We start from the raw sequence: 19,277 nt of genomic DNA, 5'->3' as shown, positions 1-19,277 counted from the left end.
CTCTCCTCTTCAGCTTTTCATTTTGTTTTCCACTGCTCATTTTTTGAAGCATCTGTCCTCATGTGCTATTCATCACTTGATAATAGCCTTTTCGGGGGGAAAAATCCAATAGTGATATTTCTCTCACTACACTCAATTAAAAAGCACTGCTGACAAGAGAGCACAGAATATGAGGACACAGCTTTTTTTCTTAGTCAGCTTTAATCAGGAAACACAGAACAAAGAGCCACATTGCACACTTTAAATGTTTTAGACATGTCCGTTTCTACAGTTGTGTGTTTTTTGTTGAATTTCTTTGAATGATGCTAGCAAATTACACTTCTGGCATGCATCAAAAGATTGTATTCAGTTTTTCTCATTATAAATAAGTAAAAGGTGGAGTGAACTTACTTTAACTTAGTTTGTATTTTTAGTACGCAGTTAGAGCAAAGGTTTGGGTAGATCAGAGAAAAATGCACATTTTGTGGATTTTGGCCCCAAACAGATGTTAAAAAAGAGTTTTTTGTTAAATGTGCATGAAATCTGCAGACAGATTAGAAACGGCAAAAGTCAGGGGATGACTGTTGCCACAGAATGTCACAAAATCGTATGTAAGCCGGGGTGGTTTTGCAGACAAATGCTTTGGATAGATGGAGTCAAAAGTGAGCTCTTTGGCCACAATCAACAAAAGTAGGTTTGTGAAAAAACAAAGGGGAGAAGAATTTGTCAGAAGGACAAAAATATTATGCTTTGGGGTTGTGAGGCAGCCTGAGGCACAGGAAACAGTGCAGAGATAGAGGGAAGAAGGGATTCCACTAAATCTGAGTAAATTCTGGATGCAAATGTGTAGTCGGTGAAGAAAGTGAAATGAAAACAAGGCTGTCTGAAAGGACAATGATCTAACACAGACCTCAGACTCCACCATCAACTACTGCTAGAAACACAAGCTGAAGCTTTTGGAGCAGTTCTTACAGTCCCATGATTGAACAAATCTGTGGGTAGATCATAAACCTGTTGTTCCTAATAGACAGCCCTAAAAATATCTCAGCACTTGACGTGATCTGCAAGACAGACTCGCAGACAGTTCCTAAAAAGGCGACACATTATATGGTTGCATGTGGTGCAATTATTTTTAATGTTTGTGAAATAAAAAGGAACAGTCCATTAACATTTCAATTTGAAGTGCTATAGCTGTAGGGTTTATATTTGTTCTCTTCTCTAATAAAAAAGAGGTGCCAGATGTACCTCCATCACAGTCTGTCAATAATCAGGACAAACAAGAAAAGAATGGTATACATGCAAAGCAAAGGGAATCATCCAATAGGAAGTATATTCAGAAAAAGGTAAAATATTTTTGGTTTTATTTGATTAAGCGAGAAAAAAAATGTATGCATATAATTGCTTTGGCTATTTTAAACAAAAGCTTTCATGCGTATTGAGACTACACAACCTGTTGATCTTCACTTGTTGTGATCCCGTGAGCCTTCAAGCTTCCTCTCTTCTTGCATGGACCTCCTTCACTTCTCCTGCAAGCAGCCTGTTCTAGAGTCCGACTTCCAAAGGTCTGGATAGACGAGGAACTCAGATGGTCTTCCAATTCTCTGTAAATCTCTCTCTCTCCCCTTTTTGTAGGCACAGTGGGATGGACTGACAGGGCACATTGTTCTTAACAAGACAGATGGCCTGAGGAGAGACTTTGATTTGGACATCATCAGCCTCAAAGAGGACGGCATTGCCAGGGTGAGCACAGAGGCCTGGAACAGCCAATTACAACGCTCTCATGCTGCTTTCGCACTGGCTTATTCGTTCCATTAGGGCATGTGTTTGTGTTTGTGTATATGAGAGACAGAGCGAGAGCGAGAGCTGATTAGTCATTTAGTTTTCTGTACTTACATCCTTTTAAAACACACTTACTAGCTGTTTTAGATTGTCCAGCCATGAATATTAATAATGCTGCACTAACTGATTATTAATTTCCACGCTGTCTGTGCTTCACGTTGCTCTCATCACAATTCCTAAAGGGTGTTGTGGAGGGCGGAAGCCGCCTCACGAAAAGGTGGATCGAGGTTTGTGCCAGTGCCTTGTTTGGTGGAAGCCTTTGTTGTTTGCCCCCTCTTCTTGTTTGCCCTACTCTCACTCTACATGCCGTGCACCTTGCTGCTCCCTGCCTTGTCAACTTTGTCTCTCTTCACTGATTTTGTGTGCAGCAATGCCATGTGTTTGACGTTTCAGTTTTTCCCCTGTTTGGGTGCAGGCATTGCTTTGACACTCGTCAAAACTTTCAGGAAAAAAAGTACAAATTTACTTTGTTTAAATGCATATAGCTGTACCTCCATTAGGATTAGGAAGTAAGTGCTGCAATTTCACATTCTTTGATGGCAGGAAAGACGTAAGCAAATATATAAAAATAGCTCTCTGTCAGCTACTAAGCTATAATTTGCTTCGCTATTAGATTGCCTTCATACGTACTTTAATGGAAATCATGCAGGTTACACTCAATAAGGGCCACATGTTTTTGAAAAATGATATTTACTGAAATTTTTCTTCTGAACACCACTAAAGAGGACTCTAAATCACATATTCAAAGTGCAAACTTTAAGCTTTAATTCAAGAGGTTTAACAAAAATATTGAATTAAAAAATTTAGTGATTAAAACTGTTTTTATACATAGTCCCTTCATTTTAGAAAGATTAAATATAATTGAACAAACCAACATAACTGTAAATATAAAGGTTGTTTCTAACATCTGGATGAAAATCATTTGCAATCAACAATTGCCTAAAATCTAGAATTCAATTCAGCTTTATTTCTATAGGCCCAACTCACAACAACAGCTGCTCAAGGAGCTTTATATTGTAAAGACCCTACAATATTTAAACGAAAGAAATGCCAATAATTATATCATCCCCTATGAGCAAGCACTTGGCAGTAGCGGGAAGCTATTTTTCTCTTCCCATCATTCTGGTATAAATACATCTTTGTTTTATTTGTCCAAATAATTAGTTTCACAGCTGTGCAGGCCCCTTTAGATGTTTTCTTGCAAAGCCTAATCTGGTCATCTTGCTCTTGAGTGTCATAGATGGTTTGCACCTTTTTGTAAAGCCCGTGTATGTAATGTTATACCTACCCGCTTTTAGGGTGTTTTTGACTTGGTTTGATGTTGTGAAGGGATTTTCTTAATCTTGGAAAGATTTATGCTATGATCCACTTTAGTAGTCTTCGGTGGTCTTTCGGGGCTTTTGGTGTAGCTTGTCAGTGCCTTCTTTTTAAGAATATACCAGGTTGTTAATTTGACCACTCGTTAAGTTTTTGCTATGTTTGCAATGTTTTTTCAGCCAAATGATGGACTCCTTCACTTCACTTGCATTAACACATCTTTGGACCTCATATTGAGAGTTCAAGTGACCAGTTACCAAATACAAGTGAAGCACTTTGAATCAACTCTAGATTTTTAACTTGTCATGGAACAATGAGGGAACAGACCTCACCTGGTCATGAGACTGGGTTGTCATTTGTCCAATTAGGTTTCAGTTTCTGAACATGGGACACAATGTATAAAAATGGCTGTAATTCCTAAACAGCTAATGCAACACTTTGGTTAAACTTCTTGAATTGAAGCTCAAAGTCTGCACTCCCTGTGGTGCTCTACAGAGGCGAAAACACAAAAATGTGCCATTGTCCAAATACCTTTAGATTTATTTGTACCAAAAAGAATCTGATAAGCATAAGCAACACCTCATCTCAAGTTTAAAAACTTTAAATCTATAAAAGGAGTAGATTTACTTTCCTGGCCTTTGATTGGCACAAAGAGCAGAGTTATAACACCCTCTGGTGCACTGATTATACAACAAATCAACTTCATAACTCCATTCAGATTCCTTTCTAGTTTAAATTAAATTAAATTTTAACAGCAATTATGCAAAAGCAATGCTTTGATGATTGAAAGAGTGAATGTTCGATTCATTCATAGCACCTGCGTCTGTCTCAGTTGTCAGACAGGTATGTAGGCAGGCAGGAACTGTCAGTTTGCAAAAGCTCTGATTTATTTGTAATTTTAATTCCATTCAATACCTTCAGTCCTCAAAAGCCTCACCTCAGAGGAAATGCCACTATATAGTAAGCACATCACATAAATTGCCTGGCTTTATGGTAATAAAAAATGAATTATCAGTCCGTTGCAGTTGTGTTAGTTCTTGGGCACTGGAGTGTTAAATACACTCTGAAGAGGATGATGAGACAAAACAAAGTGAAAGTCTCTTGAGGAAAAAAAAGTATTTTTTTTTAAAAGTTGTTGACTTCCTGAAAATATATATTTTTTTCTCCTCAGCTTTCTTGGCCTGGCTTACTAAGTCTGTGGTAACGGTTTTCCACTCTGATTTGGTTCTGGATGAGGATGAGCGTTAGGATTCACAGATAACATTTTCCTCACAGCATATATGAGCCAATTCATGTCAGTTTTTATAGCACACTTAGTTGTTGGGAGCTCCTCTGGTGTACACGATAAAATTGCAAGGCTATACACAGAAAATCCATGACTCGGGGGTTTTAAAGATGCTGGCTGCATGCGGTACGGATGTCCTAGGCTATATTTTAGGATTAATTTCATTGACTTGGCTCGATTGCTCTTTTACCTAAACTTCAAACTGTGCAATCATACTGTTGATATTCGACAGAGGAGAAGCAGCCCTCTACAACAGCATGTAACGCAAGCTAAATGATGCAAGACCAAACAATTTTAGACCAAAATACTCTCCACATCTTTAATATTCTCACTCTGACAAATTATCTTGGAGATTGAGGACAATGCAATTAATTCAATCCATCCCCACTCACAGTGTTCCTCATCTGCAGTGTCCACAGATAAGACAGATTTATGGTCCCTTGCAAAAAGTAACTCGGTGGAGATATGGAGTGCTTTTAGCGAGGTTATAAGTGAACACATTTTCCATCAGTCGGACTTGGTTAACAGAATAAGACAGAGTGTAATGAAGAGTGAAAAGCATTTCATCTTTTGGAATAGGTAATCCCACCCAGCCATTTTCAGAAAAATAAATTGTAAAAATAAGACTGTACCTTCTGCAGAGCTCAGTTTAATGAGAGGTACTGATGCGTTCACTTCTCTTCATCCTCTTAGGCAGTGAATGAATGGAGAGGGCATTGTTTCTGAATAAAAATACTAAAAGGCACATTTTTGTTCACAGAATGACTCGCCAGAGGAGAAAAGCTTATCTGGCACTTACTTTAGTTCTATTAACAATAAGGCCTAATAATTTAATGTTCTTAGCTTCATTCCAGACCTGTCATGACCTTTGCTAAAGCAAAGGGAGTTGAAAGGTTAAAAAAAATCCAGCTGCCAGACATCTGTTCTAATCTGATAACTGTCTGGATTATGCCGCCTGGTCTGATGATTAAGACAATCTCATTCACCATGTTGTCCTCTCTTCCTCCCAACCCTATCTACCCTTCTTTTTCTCTTGACTGCTGGTGTAATTTCCCTTTCTCCACTACTTATTTAAGTTTACTAACTGAATTTTTTTAAAATTAATGTTTGGTTTTGATATTATTTTTTGTAGTTATTAGAAAAAAATGGTCAGAAATGTAATAAATCCAAATTAATGCAAAAATAATTTCCCAAAGCCCAGCGTAATATCCTCAGATGTCTTTTCATGTAATGCTTTTCATCATTTAATTTCATGATCACATAAATAAAAAAGACAAAAAAAAAAATCCCAACAATTCTTATTGTTTTTGTTTTTTTTTATCTGAGATGAAGCATAATTGTTCATTTTAATTAAAAATGACTTTTTTGTCACGCTGGTAGTCAACTAATTGTTTCAGCTCATTGTTAAAATGACAACATGGAGAAAAATAAATTGTTTAGCAGTTACTGGATGGTATTGTTGTAACACGTTTGCACTGTAGTTCTACTATTCAGTATTATATATTTATATATTTAAACTGGGCTTCCCTTTTGCTGTCAGCAGCAGTTATTTCAGGTTAAAGTAAAGGATGTATTTCAGTAACATATTCAGTACTGTGCAAAGGTCTTGATCCATCCCACATTCCTTTATGTTCTTTGTATTGAAACATGTTCAAACATGGAAATAAAACAGGACCAGCGTTTTTATAGTTCTCCCAAACTTAAAAATCAATTCTTGATACGACCACCTTTATTCTTCAACACGCAGCCTGAACTCTCTTAGGAAAGCGCTTTTGTAATTTTTTGAAGTAGTCTTAAGGAATAGTTCTCCAGGCTCCATTATAGATATTCAGAGTTCCTTGGATGCTGCACTTTATTCTGTTCTCTGTCAACATGATCCCACACTGCTTTAATAATGTTGAGGTCCGGGCTCTGGGGAGGCCAATCCATAACCGATAGTGCTCCATTGTGTGTTTTTCTATCCAGTTTTGATTTTACGGCATGGCTTCATCTCTCAGCATGAATCATTGTCATGCTGGAAAATGAACAATATATGGATCAAATGGGGACCCAGATGGATCTCTCAGGTCCTGTGTCAGGTCTTAGCTGGATTTCTTTTCCTATTATTTAAGGGAAGAAATAATGCTCATCTTCTGTGGAAAGCTCCTCGGTCTGCCACATCTTCTTTTGTCTTCTCCTTTTTCATCTGATAGCTTTTTGAGAATCAAGTTGTTGGAAAAATACTATTTTATATCTTTCAAACTGTGTTATCTTTAGCATTTTTGTAGCTAAACATAAGAAATGGAAACGAATGGTATGTTTTTGCAACAAGCTGATGGCGTCTAAAGATATAATTTAAATTGGGTTCTTTGCTCACATGTATGCTATGTGTATACACAACCCTGGTTCATCCCTTGAGTTAGGTGTCATTTTTAATGCTTGAATGATTTATAGGTCAGTGTTAAGTGGATAAACCAACAACAAAAATAATTTATCTAAAAACAGTCCGGTACAAGGACTGCACTGAAAATGAGTGAAAAAGCAGCCAATGTCCAAAGAAACTTTAAAAGACCCTCAGAAAGCCTGGAGAACTATTCCTCAAGACCACCTTTTATAAAAAACTGCTCAAAAGTCAAGCATCTAGGTTGCAAAATACAAAGAAATGAGGGGTGGCTCAAGACTTTTGCACATCACTGGATGCTACTCAAATACGAGTGCTAACTGATCCAATAATTGTCATAATGAAATTGTTGTACTCAAAATCTGTTTGGTCCAAACTGCTCCTTCAGTTTCATATTTGCTGTATATAAAATTACATTTTTTAGCTCTTTGCCCAAAATCATCAGAGCAAAGCTCAGCAAAGGGAAAGGCTGTAGAATAGTGAATGAAGCAGAAAGTTGAAAAGGAGGCAGTGTCAGGTCTTTAAACCTTTATACTTCTTTTTCATTTTTCTGTTCGGCGAATCAGAAAATATGATTAATATGCGGTGTGTCAGAGCAAGTTCTATTTTCCCATTAAGATCTGGAGATTAAATCAACTTCGTTATTCTTTATTTTTCTGAAATAAGTGGAGTAATCAGTCAGCTTATTTTCCTGCACAGGTGATCGCTAATCATAAAAACGCAGCGTTGTTTAAAGCTTAAACAGAAGTAAAGGTCAATACGCTGCAAAACAGTCTTACACAGAGACTCCAGAAGGTGTCAAATGTAACATCCTGTGTTTGATCAAAGGAGCAAATGTGGTTCAATAATTCTGAAGCCCTGTTTGCTTTTGCAGATTGCTGTGTGGAACTCGTACAGGGGGATGAACCTGACGGAGGAGTCCAGGCGCGACAAGAATAACAATGTGACAGACTCTCTGGCTAACAGGACTCTCATTGTCACCACAATACTGGTGAGTAGGAAGGTTAAACAGAGGACAGCATAGAAAGAAGAAGGGAAGCACATGTGAGATATGGTTAATGTAGATAGGGGGAACAATAGATGGGAATGCAATGAAAAAGGAGAAGGATACAAAGACGGAAAGAGGTGTTTAGGAGATGTGGCTGCACAGTTTTTGTCTCGTTTTGTCAGCACAGAGCGAAGCCGATTCTTTATTAATCCCGTCCATAAAATAATTTGCACGTGCTCATGCAAAGGATCTACAAGCTAAAATAACAAAACTAGTTCATTTAGGATACTAAGCATAAAAAAGGGTCAGAATAAAGAATATACCATAAAAAGATGAATGTTTTGTTTTACACAGGAAAATCCTTACGTGATGTTGAGAAAGTCAGACAAGGAGCTGGTTGGGAATGATCGCTACGAAGGCTACTGTCTGGACCTTTTGAAAGAGCTCTCAAACATCTTGGGTTTTACGTATGAAGTCAGACTGGTGGCTGATGGGAAATATGGAGCCCAGAATGATAAAGGAGAGTGGAACGGGATGGTCCGGGAGCTGATCGACCATGTGAGTTACTAGATAAAGTGTAAACCCCTCAAATTAAATTGGGAAATAAAGTAGAGTAACGTTTTCCACGGTTGAATTCACAGATTTCATTCAAGCCTGTTTGCAGGCCTTGTTTAAAGACCAGTACAAGCTTCTTTCTTTGATAAAAATCAATGCTCCCTCTGACTATATTAACAAGGCTTCTAACAAAAACAAAGCTATCTGACCAGAGTTATGAGCTATAAATAAATATTACATTGCTTTCTAACAGTTTTCTCAAGTAAAGAAAATCTTTTAACGAGGTGTATTCATCATGTGAATACTGATGCACCGATGAGAGCCCTTGAACAGTGCTCACTTTACCTGCAGTGGGTTACTTTTGTTTGGTGTTTTTTAGGTTGCAGACCTTGCCGTGGCTCCCTTAACCATCACCTATGTCAGAGAGAAAGTTATCGACTTCTCCAAGCCCTTCATGACCTTAGGCATCAGTATCTTGTACCGGAAACCTAACGGCACCAATCCAGGCGTGTTCTCATTTCTTAATCCCCTGTCTCCGGACATCTGGATGTACGTGCTGCTGGCCTGCACAGGGGTCAGCTGCGTCCTCTTTGTGATTGCCAGGTGAGAGGATGCACTGATGCTTGAGGGGACGAGCTGAGGTGTGATGAACTGTCCAAAGCCCCAGCTCAGCTCTGCCACACTCTTCTTTGGTTACTAAGGAATGCCACCACAGAGCTTTTTAGAACAATAAAAAATGGGCGAGCCTGACAAGAATCACAAATCAGCTGTGATGTTTTGGCTCGACTATATTTTAGCAAATTTCTGCTACTCAGAAATAACGGAGAGTGTGCTTTTAGCCATCAGCTGCCAGAGTGGATTTGATTGTGGCTGTTAAGTAGCTGGGAGTAATTGCAAACTCTCCACCTTTTTCTACGGTAGTACGAAAAAGAAATCTGCCAGCTGGTTGCACCTTGCAACCTGTAAGTGACAATGAAAATGTGAGACTCAAAATACGTGTTTTGCATTCTGTGAAAGTGCAGATTGCACTGAAGCACTAATGGAAGCCTGTTTTAATGTGAACTGCATGACTGAATTATGATTACCTGCAGCACACTGGTTCCGTACTTCTTTTAATCTCGCTTCCTTTCTGTCGTTGTCTTGCAGGTTTACTCCTTACGAGTGGTACAACCCACACCCGTGCAACCCGTCCTCGACTCTAATTCAGAACAATTTCACTTTACTCAACAGTTTCTGGTTTGGAGTTGGAGCGCTGATGCGGCAAAGTAAACTATTTTTATATAGTCGGTTGATGAAATTGTATGTTGACTGTCAAATTAACAAAATGCTTTGGTATGTACGGTGTCTTTGACAATCATGAAGAACGTGTTTCTGTTCAGACACCTGGCAAAACGTGCATTTACCAACATGTGTGTGCTTTAAAATTTTTATGCTATTAGTGTGTCCCTGCAGTCAGATCAAATCGGAGGCCACCTGGATATTATTCATTTGGGGCTCTATAATCATTGACTCACTTTGGAAACAACCTTCACTGCAGTTTTTGGTAGTTCTGCAGTGGCTTTGTTTTCCCCCCAAAAAATAATAACCTAAAAATATTTGTGCATTCTTAAATTCTTTTTTAAAATATGGTTTTCAGCTCAGACAGATTCGATCTCACTCTTTGTACACTATGTACCCGGCAGCACACAGCAGACAGACAGTTAGCACAACGATGGTGAACATAACAAGAAACATCAGTTAAATGTTTGATTGAAATTGATCAGGTTAGGACACAAGCACACACAAACCAAAAATGCTATTGTTTAAAAAGTTAAAACTTTACTAATAGAAGCAGCAAAAACTGGGGTCTTACTGCAGAGCTACAGTAAATGAAAACCCTGCACAGCGGCTCGGCTGTGAGCTGTTTAATGCCAAACATCAATATTTTCCTCCTATTTTCTTTGAATGCCCTTTCCATGTATCCTGGCTCCAGTTCACATGAATTGCATCCAAACCCTATTATAAGAATTATGTTGCACATCATAAGGACTTTATCTCTCTAAAGGCAGGAGATTTGGGCAGGCAAAGTCTGGCGTGCCTGATTGAGTGGTCAGCAAACCTACTGACAATATCAGCCGAGTGCAAGCCAAGTGTAACTATCAGTAAGCTATGTGTGTAATTTGTTAGCTCTTTAGAAAGGCAGAAAATGAAGAGATGAGCAAGTGGGGCTCATTTTGGATTCGTGCAAATTTCAATGTTGGTTTATTTTCTTATCTGTAAATCAGATTGCCGATAAAGCTTTAATTACATGTCTCCTGCTGCACTGATTCCCTTTCAGCATTTATCAAAAAACAAGCTCAGGCAGGTTTTATACTCTCCGCACTGTATTCTGCATATGAGCTTTTTGATGCTGTGGGTTCTTCTCTAGAAGCACATTTAGGGATTCTTTTCACTCAGAGTGAATAAAAAAACGAGCACAGATGAATCCAAACCTCAAACCCTAAAAGTGGCAAATGTATTCTCCAGTTATCTGAATATGTTTTCCCCAATTTCCTTCAAATAAAAATATAAAGCACTTTGCTTATTTTGGTGCTTAGGTGTTGCACTTCATTACTTTTTACATGTGCTGCTACATTTTCTTTACTTTCAGCTTTCCTTTGTCAGATCTTCTAAAGTGTACCATTGTATTTACTGTGAATCTCACAATTAGGATTAAGAAAAAATATTGCGATTAAGAACAATGTAAATCGGTTTCTCCCATCTTTTAAACATGCAAACAACACCTATTATTATTCTAGTTTCACTATTCTGATATTAACAAAATGATTCCTGCATTATCAACATGTTTCTCACCTCCCTTTCTTAAACCTTTACCACATGTGCTCGTTCTTAACCCCTTGGTTCTGTTTTCCGTGCTTCCAGGCTCAGAGTTGATGCCTAAAGCTCTATCCACACGTATAGTTGGTGGCATCTGGTGGTTTTTTACCTTGATCATCATCTCATCCTATACGGCCAACTTGGCAGCCTTCCTCACAGTGGAACGAATGGACGCACCCATCGACTCAGCAGATGACCTGGCAAAGCAGACCAGGATTGAATATGGTGCAGTTAGGGATGGATCCACTATGACTTTTTTCAAGGTAAACCTGCTGTAGTGTCTAGTATGAGGCTTTTAGAAATATGTGACGCAATACGTATTACATTATATAATCTGTCTTTCAAGGGCTTTTCTCTCTCTTTATGTTTATATTAAGCTATATGTTTTCCATGGTGACGAACTGAATATGTGGTAATGCTGCTGGAGAGGAAAGTGATTTTTCACACTGAATGCAAACCATAGATATTTGATTTTTGCATCCTTTAAGAAAATGTTTTGTTATCTTTCAGTAAAACTAAGTGCTTGCAAAAGGCTGTTTGTCCATCCATTAATCTTTTTCCATTTCTCTCCAATTTGGGGTTACATGCGGGCAGCAGGCTATACCAACTGTGCAAAAAGCAGGATACACCCAGGACAGGTCACTGTTGGTTAATCACAGGGAGACAAAGAACCATTCATATCTATTGCCAGTTATCCTAATGAGCATGTCTGTAGATTGTGGGAGGAGGCCAGAGAAGATCGTCAGCTGGTTGGTGGATTCAAACCCAGGATGTTATTGCTATGGGGTGACAGTTCACCCCATAGCAATAACATCCATAGCAATATTTCATATTTCTTAAAACTATGAGGTTTTAATATATTTAAATACATAACTCAGGAGTCACAGTACCAACCAAAATTAACATCAGCCATTGGGCATAGCCTTAGTGCCTCAACACTAAATTTGTAATTTACCTTTGTCAAAATGAGTTTATTACAGTTTCTCAACATAATTCACGGGAACAGATACTTCTTAAAATCATATAATTTCCTTTCTGTATCATCCTGCATTTTTGCCAAAATTCTGTTATAATGAAATTAAATAAAAATAAATAAATAAATTCTTTCATGGCTGGTGATGTGAATCCATCAAGAAGGATTGTATGATGGGAAATGGAGAAGATGCATATCGAGAATTTGGGAGTGTCTGTGTTGAAGTATACGGTAATTTGTGAGTTCCTATTATATAATGCATTAGTGTACTAGTGTCCTTGGGTGGGCTGTCACTTCCTTGCCTCACAGCTACCCTGGCTCTGTGCCTCCTGTGGCTCAGCAGGGGTGATCCATGCACGGCTTTATCCTCGCAGATTGCAGCCAGTGATTATGGCTGCCTCGATAGGAAGAAGCAGGCTGTGTTGATGGCTTGAACAAATTGAATCAGCTGGAGGAGATTTAGAACACAGCTGTCCCATTTTCTCTGACTGAGCAAAGCGAAACACACACTCACACACATCGACTGAGACTCCCGCTGAAACACAGTCCCACACAGCTTGCTTGTTAAACTTGTATGCATTTATGGAAGCGTTGAAATCCAGTTAAGCACATATAACTGCGCTTGTGTAGACACGAACGCACAAAGTCTATTTTAAACACTGTACACTTTTTATTAACTTTTGGCTGCTTTGCTCCTTAGAAATCAAAGATCTCCACTTATGAAAAGATGTGGGCCTTTATGAGCAGCAGGAAGAACACCGCTTTGGTTAAGAACAACAGAGAAGGTATCACCCGCGTCTTGACAACAGACTACGCCATGCTGATGGAGTCCACCAGCATCGAGTACATCAGCCAGAGGAACTGCAACCTCACACAGATTGGGGGTCTCATAGACTCCAAGGGCTATGGAGTAGGAACACCTATTGGTAGGATGAACAAGAAAGATGTTTATGCCTCAACATCATCTTTGTCACCTATCTCCGAATGAAAAGCCCCTGAAAAAGTAAAGAAAAAAGTCATGTAGAGTCACATATTTTGAATTGAGAACTCCTTGTGTTTGACATATTTCACTGCAGCAAGACTCATTTCTTATTAAATAAATATATCAATTAAAGCAAGCCATAGACAATTACTGCATATCTTCAAGCACAACAAATTAAATTCTGATTAAAAGATCCTGGTGGTCTTATTTTACTTGAAAATATTTTTTATAGAAACGTCTGTAAATGAATGTTTTGCATGAGAGATAGGAATTTTTATTTCATTAGGAATTTGCATATTTTTCTCAGGAGTTCAAGTGCAGAGCAGCTACCCTTTATCCTCAAAATGCAAATACCCTTCCATCAGAAAGCTCTGCCAGCTGTAAGGCTTTAGGCCAGTTTGTTAGAATTTGAACTGGAAGCAGGTCAACCTCTGCACTTGATGTCAGGAGTGTTGGATGTTTACTCAAGCAATACTTAATATATATCTCTCTTTCTTCTCTTCTCTTATCAAGATGCAAAGGTATTGCAACTGATGTAGGTTTGAAACCCTCCGTCAGAGATTCAGGCTTATTTGATAACAGCAAGCCAACCTGACAAGCCTGTTAATTTTCACTCTGCTGCTCCTGTAGAAAACATTCTGCATTGTTGAAAATATTAAAGGCCACCACAGAATGGAGGAGCATCTGTAGCATAGTATGACAGAGAGGGCCAATAAACAGAAAGCCTCCCTGGGTAGTTAAGTTGGCATTAACTGTTCTTGTACAGGATTTTTCTAATCCAGTCCAGTTTGATGTTGACCTATTATTTCTCTGAATTCAGTTTTACTTCCCTGCTGGCCAAAAAAGCACAAAAATGAGATGTGCATAGAGTGGTAAAAGCAAGAGAAATGACAAAGCATTATCTAGGAAGGCCAGACCAGGACCAGTCTCTCTAAATACTTTTTTTGCTGTTGTAGTGGAGAGTAGTGGTTTAGTGTGTTTGGTAGGATGTTTTTTTCAGAGCACGGGAACTCGGTACATGGTCAGGTTTAGGTTAAAGACATCCTTAAGAGATAAACACAGATGAGCGGCTCACTGCTTTAGGCTAAATCCCTCAGAGCAGAGGTAGCTGTGCCCACGCTGTGCTAAAAAGTTAGTCCATTCAGCGCTTTTCTCAACTGATCAATAGGCTCTGATAGAGTGAAAGTTGTGTATGAGTGTGGAAGTATAGCAGGAAAAGAGGGGGGATGCAGAAAATAACAGGAAATAGTGATTATAGGGTGTAAGAGTTCTTAATACTGTTTAAGAATTCTTAAACCTTATATATATATATATATATATATATATATATATATATATATATATATATATATATATATATATATATATATATATATATATATCACGTTTATTGGCCATGTATATGCACAGACACATACAAGGAATTTGGTTCCGGTAGATGGTGACTCTCAAGCACAGCAATGTATATCTCAACAATCTAAGCAACACAATTCACCCACACACACACGCGCGTGTGTGGATATATCAAAGACTGTCGACTAGTTTTACTCAATAAAAATGTACAAAACTCTGTATACTGCAATGTAAGCTCCAACAAGGCAAAACAACAACAGAAAGGACAAACAAGGAAAAAAGTCTTCTTCCAGAGCTGGTCAACCTGAAAAGCCCAGTGTAGTACAGACAAAATAGTTATTCTGGGAAATCTTGTGTGCAGCCTGTAGCCATGTTCCTTCTTTCTTCGCAAACTAAACACAACTCTTTTGCAGCACTTCTCACAGGCCAAAAGGTGTGACACACTGTTCTCGCACGCAAAAAATACCTTCCAAATTTAGCGGCTGGAGAAAGAAAGATATTGGCAGTGTTTAGTTTTTAGAATTTTTAGTTTCTTGTCATCTCAAACGCGTAGGAAAATAAAATAAAAATGTGCAGAGTCTCATGCAAGTGGTGACTGCCATCATGTTCACATGCATGTGGGTGGAGTTGCAGCTAATTGTTATTATTATTCCTGTTCTGCTAATCAAATTATGGTGAATCAGGTGGAAAATAATCTTCATCACTTAGTATTACAGACTTAGATCACTCAGATAAATTCTGCTTTAACATGAGAATGTGCCCTCCCCATCACATAGGAATGATTTTTTTAAAAGGGCAGACGAAGCACATGCAGGACATGTTTTGACTTGCATGTGACATATTTTTTTTGCATGTTATGTCTGCAAGGTTATGACTGAGTCTTATGTCACATAAAAGTAAGGCTCCAGTTCTGGGGACTGTTGCTGTTTCTGAAAAAAAAAATACTACTTCAGAAAAACACAATAAATATTTATATCCAATTTAATAGCATGGATATTTAATGCTAGATAATGGTATTCGTCAACAAATAATAATGAGCAAATAGTGGCATATAAATGTAGTGATGTAAACTGTAAAGATTGACTTTAAAAACTTTTTTCTACCCTCCCTCTCACCAGGTTCTCCTTACAGGGATAAAGTGACCATTGCCATCCTTCAGCTCCAGGAGGAAGGGAAGCTGCACATGATGAAAGAGAAGTGGTGGAGAGGAAACGGCTGTCCAGAAGAGGACAACAAGGAAGCCAATGCCTTGGGCGTGGAAAACATTGGCGGTATCTTCATTGTCCTGGCTGCCGGTCTGGTTCTCTCTGTGTTCGTGGCCATTGGAGAGTTCATCTACAAGGCCCGCAGGAACGCCGACATAGAGGAGGTAAGTGAGGTGATGCTATAAACTGCTGTGTGATGATGCGAAATGACCAGATTAAAGGTTACATTTTGCTCTGAGTAGAGGGTTGGGTTTTTTTTCTTTTCTTTTTTTAGAAAAGACCTAGTTTTTCTGTAGATCGTTTAAAAGCAGAAGTGATTAATGTCTGGAAGTATGCACTGACAACGAGCAAAATTTTGTTCATTCCTCATTCTGCGTGTTGGAAGGTATGTTTTTTTGTTGAAATCAATGGCTCATCTGAGTGATATTACTCAAATTAAAATTTGCAATTGCTGCCGGTGTCTTGGCTAGACAGTCATTAGAATGATTTGTGACTTATTGCTTTGACACAGTGAATGCTAGGTTTTGATACAACTAGAAATTGTAGTCAAATAAAACACAAAGGTCTGTATGGGGTGTTTTTTTTATATACTACAAATATCAGTACTGGATTATCCTTCAGTTCACATGATTTTAATCTTCTTTTTGGAGGTAACAAATATATTTCTCAAGAAAAGCATACCATTTCACACGTAACAAAGGCAGTATTATATCATGAAAGATCAACAATGCCATGCGCATGATTCGTGTTTTCAGTCTGCCTTATTTTTCTTTCTTTCATGTTGTTTCCATATTGTTATTTATTATCAGAATATTTTTTTTCAAGTTTTTCTGTGTTATCTTTTCTCATCCATCCCTTTTTTTTCTTTGCATCAGGCATTTTGTTTCTTTTATGGGGTGCAGTCTCGTCAGTTTCAGCGCCGTGGCTCCACCTCCTCCTCTGGCACTTCCTTATCTACAGATCTAGAGAGTGGCAGGCTACTGGGCGATGACACTGAGTAGCCATGACAACACAAATACAACACATGCTCACTCTTATTGATAGGTTTGTAACCGGGTGTCCTTCTCCCTGCCACTGTTCCCAAAATATGCCAGCATAGCTAAACCTTCAACCTTCAGCGTCACCTAATCCTTAATCATTTCTATAGTTGACCCTTTTTTCCTTCAGCGTGTACCTGCAAAGTGCTTGTTTATTTCCAAAGTGCTCCCACCACCCTCCCTCATGCAGAGCTTAATAAAATTATATAGTTCTCTAGAAACTTAACAGTACAATTTCAGTAGTTGGGTTTACAGTACTTGCAAGTGATTTCTGTGGCATCGTGCTGGCGTGTCTCCGTGATGACTTGCCCTCCCCTCTCATTTGTATGCTGTTTCTTATCTGTAAGGAGCAAATTAATGATTAGAGCCTTAAAATACAGCCTCCGTTCCAGAAAGCACTCAAAATAGTTGCACATTTTTGGTAATGTGGAGTCTAAAAATCCTAAAAATTCAATATAGCTTTAAATTATAGCAACTAGTTTTACAATGTGCATTAAGTGTGGCACTATAGGGGAGACCGGGGATAGTTGTAATGTGGGTCAGTTGTAAGACTTCCAATTTCTCCAATCAGGGCCAAGTTTCAAATGATGTGATTCATCCTGTACATGCCCGATTCAGTTCTTCTATCACATGTGAAAAATTAGCACATTTTGGCAAACACAGACAATCTAAGAAGATAAATAGTAATTTTTTTAAACTTTATTTCAACGTTTAATAGCATTATCTGCTTTGCAGTTAAACTCATCAAACCTAAATCATGTTATTTGTATGTCTATGGGGATATATTCTGTGTAGGTCTTTAGTGCTAATGTTTTAGCCGTTGGCTGTAATGTTAGCTAGTTCATGGCTATAGGAGTCTGGGTCATTTGTAAAAGAAAAAATCTGGGTTAGTTGTAACAATAATGCAAATGTTACAACTTACCACACTACTACTTTAACTTATATTAAACAAGTTGGGGCAACGACATCAGCAGAGAGGTTCACTGGTCACCTTTGTATATGCGGTTAATGCCATTGGCAACACAATTCCTCCAATGTTTGTGCTCCCACACATACGTTATGCAGACCACTTTGTCAGAGATGGGCAGTAGGAAGTATTGGTAGTGGAAATAAATCAGGATGGGTGCGAGAAACAGATTTCCTCATCTTTCTGAAGCACTATGCAAACCACACCAAGGCCATGAAAAAAAGTATTTCTTCCCATGGACATTGCGATGGAATTGCGATACTGGCGCACAACTACATTTTTTCAGCTTCATTGTTATGTTCAAAAGTTGGTGCAAGAGTTGTAGGTTAGGCCCACTGAGCCAATGAGGCCAAACTCAAGGAAGACCAACCAAAATTAATGAAATATTCAGTTTTGAAAATTCCATAATTTGTTTTAGGGGTTGGAAAAGCTAGATTTCTGCATTCTGTCACACACACATAGCTACATAAATGGCTCTAAGTGCATTCAGGTGTTGAATAACAAAGATTACATGTTAAGATTTTGTCAGTATCCTTATTTCATTGCGTTACATTTTACCCCAGGATATGTTACAACTAACCCAGACTATGGGGTTAATTGCAACACTTCACTCTTTGTGTTTGAGGCCATACCATGTAATGAGTAATTGTGCTGCAGAGAAAATAGCTGCACTATTTAATAGCAGAGACATGTAGATACTTTGCATTACATTTTGAATCCACCACCTTAAAAGAGCTTCAATTTACAGACAGAAATGTCAAAAATGTTACAACTATCCCCGGTCTTCCCTACTGATGTTTTCTTCACTCTGGTTAAGTACCCTTTCTTTTGGCAGTGTAGTCTCAGTAGACCTTTGTGTATACTCTCAATGCCTTTTGGGAAATCAAAAGATAGGAAAACTCATTTGAATATTTCCTCCTCATTAAGCTCATTAGTAGACTGGTTTGGTTGGCTGAGGTTAGGATAGCAGTGACTGAACAATGTGTTGAGTTAAGATGTCCCTTGACACAAATCCGGGGCCAGAAGTAAAGTCGTCCTTTCATTAATAACTTATATTACTGCAGAGAATTCTCAGCGAGGAAATGATGGATGGTATTGCAGAGGAAAATAATTTTCACTTTATCCCTGGACTGACCTTGTGTTCCTTTTCTTCTCTGAAAGGCAGTATGAGAGTGAATGCAATATTCAGTCAGATAAAGCAAATATTAACTACTACTGTGAATTAATAACTTTACTACTGTTACAGGGCATACAGTCGGTGCATGCAACGAGTGCATATCCTATAACCTACTTAGTAAATTGATAAGATACTTAAATTATACAAGAATGAACATTGTATTTAATGTATGCATATCCAGTGATAAATTGGTGTTTTCACAAGTAAAGTAAATATAACTTTTTTGTTGTTGTTGTTGTAATCAGGTATGATTTTGTTTTTACAACTAGTCACCAAAAAACTTGAATTGTCAGTTGTTCAGGTCAAAAAAGAAGAAGTTTTTTCTGGTATTCATAGGAAACCCATACTAGATCAAGAAGCCCGAAGCCCAAGGATGGAACAGGA

At 38.3% G+C, this 19,277-nt stretch overlaps 1 protein-coding gene across 4 annotated transcripts in view; it reads left to right on the top strand.

Moving 5' to 3' along the window:
- Positions 1-19,277, top strand: part of grik1a (glutamate receptor, ionotropic, kainate 1a) — a 40,069-nt gene that overhangs the window by 17,168 nt on the left and 3,624 nt on the right. Inside the window, exons 8-17 of one of the 4 annotated variants that reach the window (XM_004550055.3) lie at positions 1,612-1,719; positions 2,001-2,045; positions 7,675-7,791; positions 8,143-8,346; positions 8,723-8,946; positions 9,490-9,608; positions 11,245-11,462; positions 12,873-13,098; positions 15,626-15,876; positions 16,588-16,756. In XM_004550055.3, the coding sequence (XP_004550112.1) occupies positions 1,612-1,719; positions 2,001-2,045; positions 7,675-7,791; positions 8,143-8,346; positions 8,723-8,946; positions 9,490-9,608; positions 11,245-11,462; positions 12,873-13,098; positions 15,626-15,876; positions 16,588-16,713 (1,638 nt within the window). In that variant the 3' untranslated portion in view covers positions 16,714-16,756. The remainder of the gene's footprint in view (positions 1-1,611; positions 1,720-2,000; positions 2,046-7,674; positions 7,792-8,142; positions 8,347-8,722; positions 8,947-9,489; positions 9,609-11,244; positions 11,463-12,872; positions 13,099-15,625; positions 15,877-16,587; positions 16,757-19,277) is intronic. The other 3 variants (XM_004550054.4, XM_012918939.3, XM_004550056.4) reach the window with 3 other exon arrangements.

The sequence above is a fragment of the Maylandia zebra genome, linkage group LG10 (genome assembly GCF_041146795.1).
Source record: "Maylandia zebra isolate NMK-2024a linkage group LG10, Mzebra_GT3a, whole genome shotgun sequence".
In the NCBI taxonomy this organism is placed as follows: Eukaryota; Metazoa; Chordata; class Actinopteri; order Cichliformes; family Cichlidae; genus Maylandia; species Maylandia zebra.
Note: the sequence above shows the minus strand (reverse complement) of the source record. Positions and strands in the feature narration are given on the sequence as shown.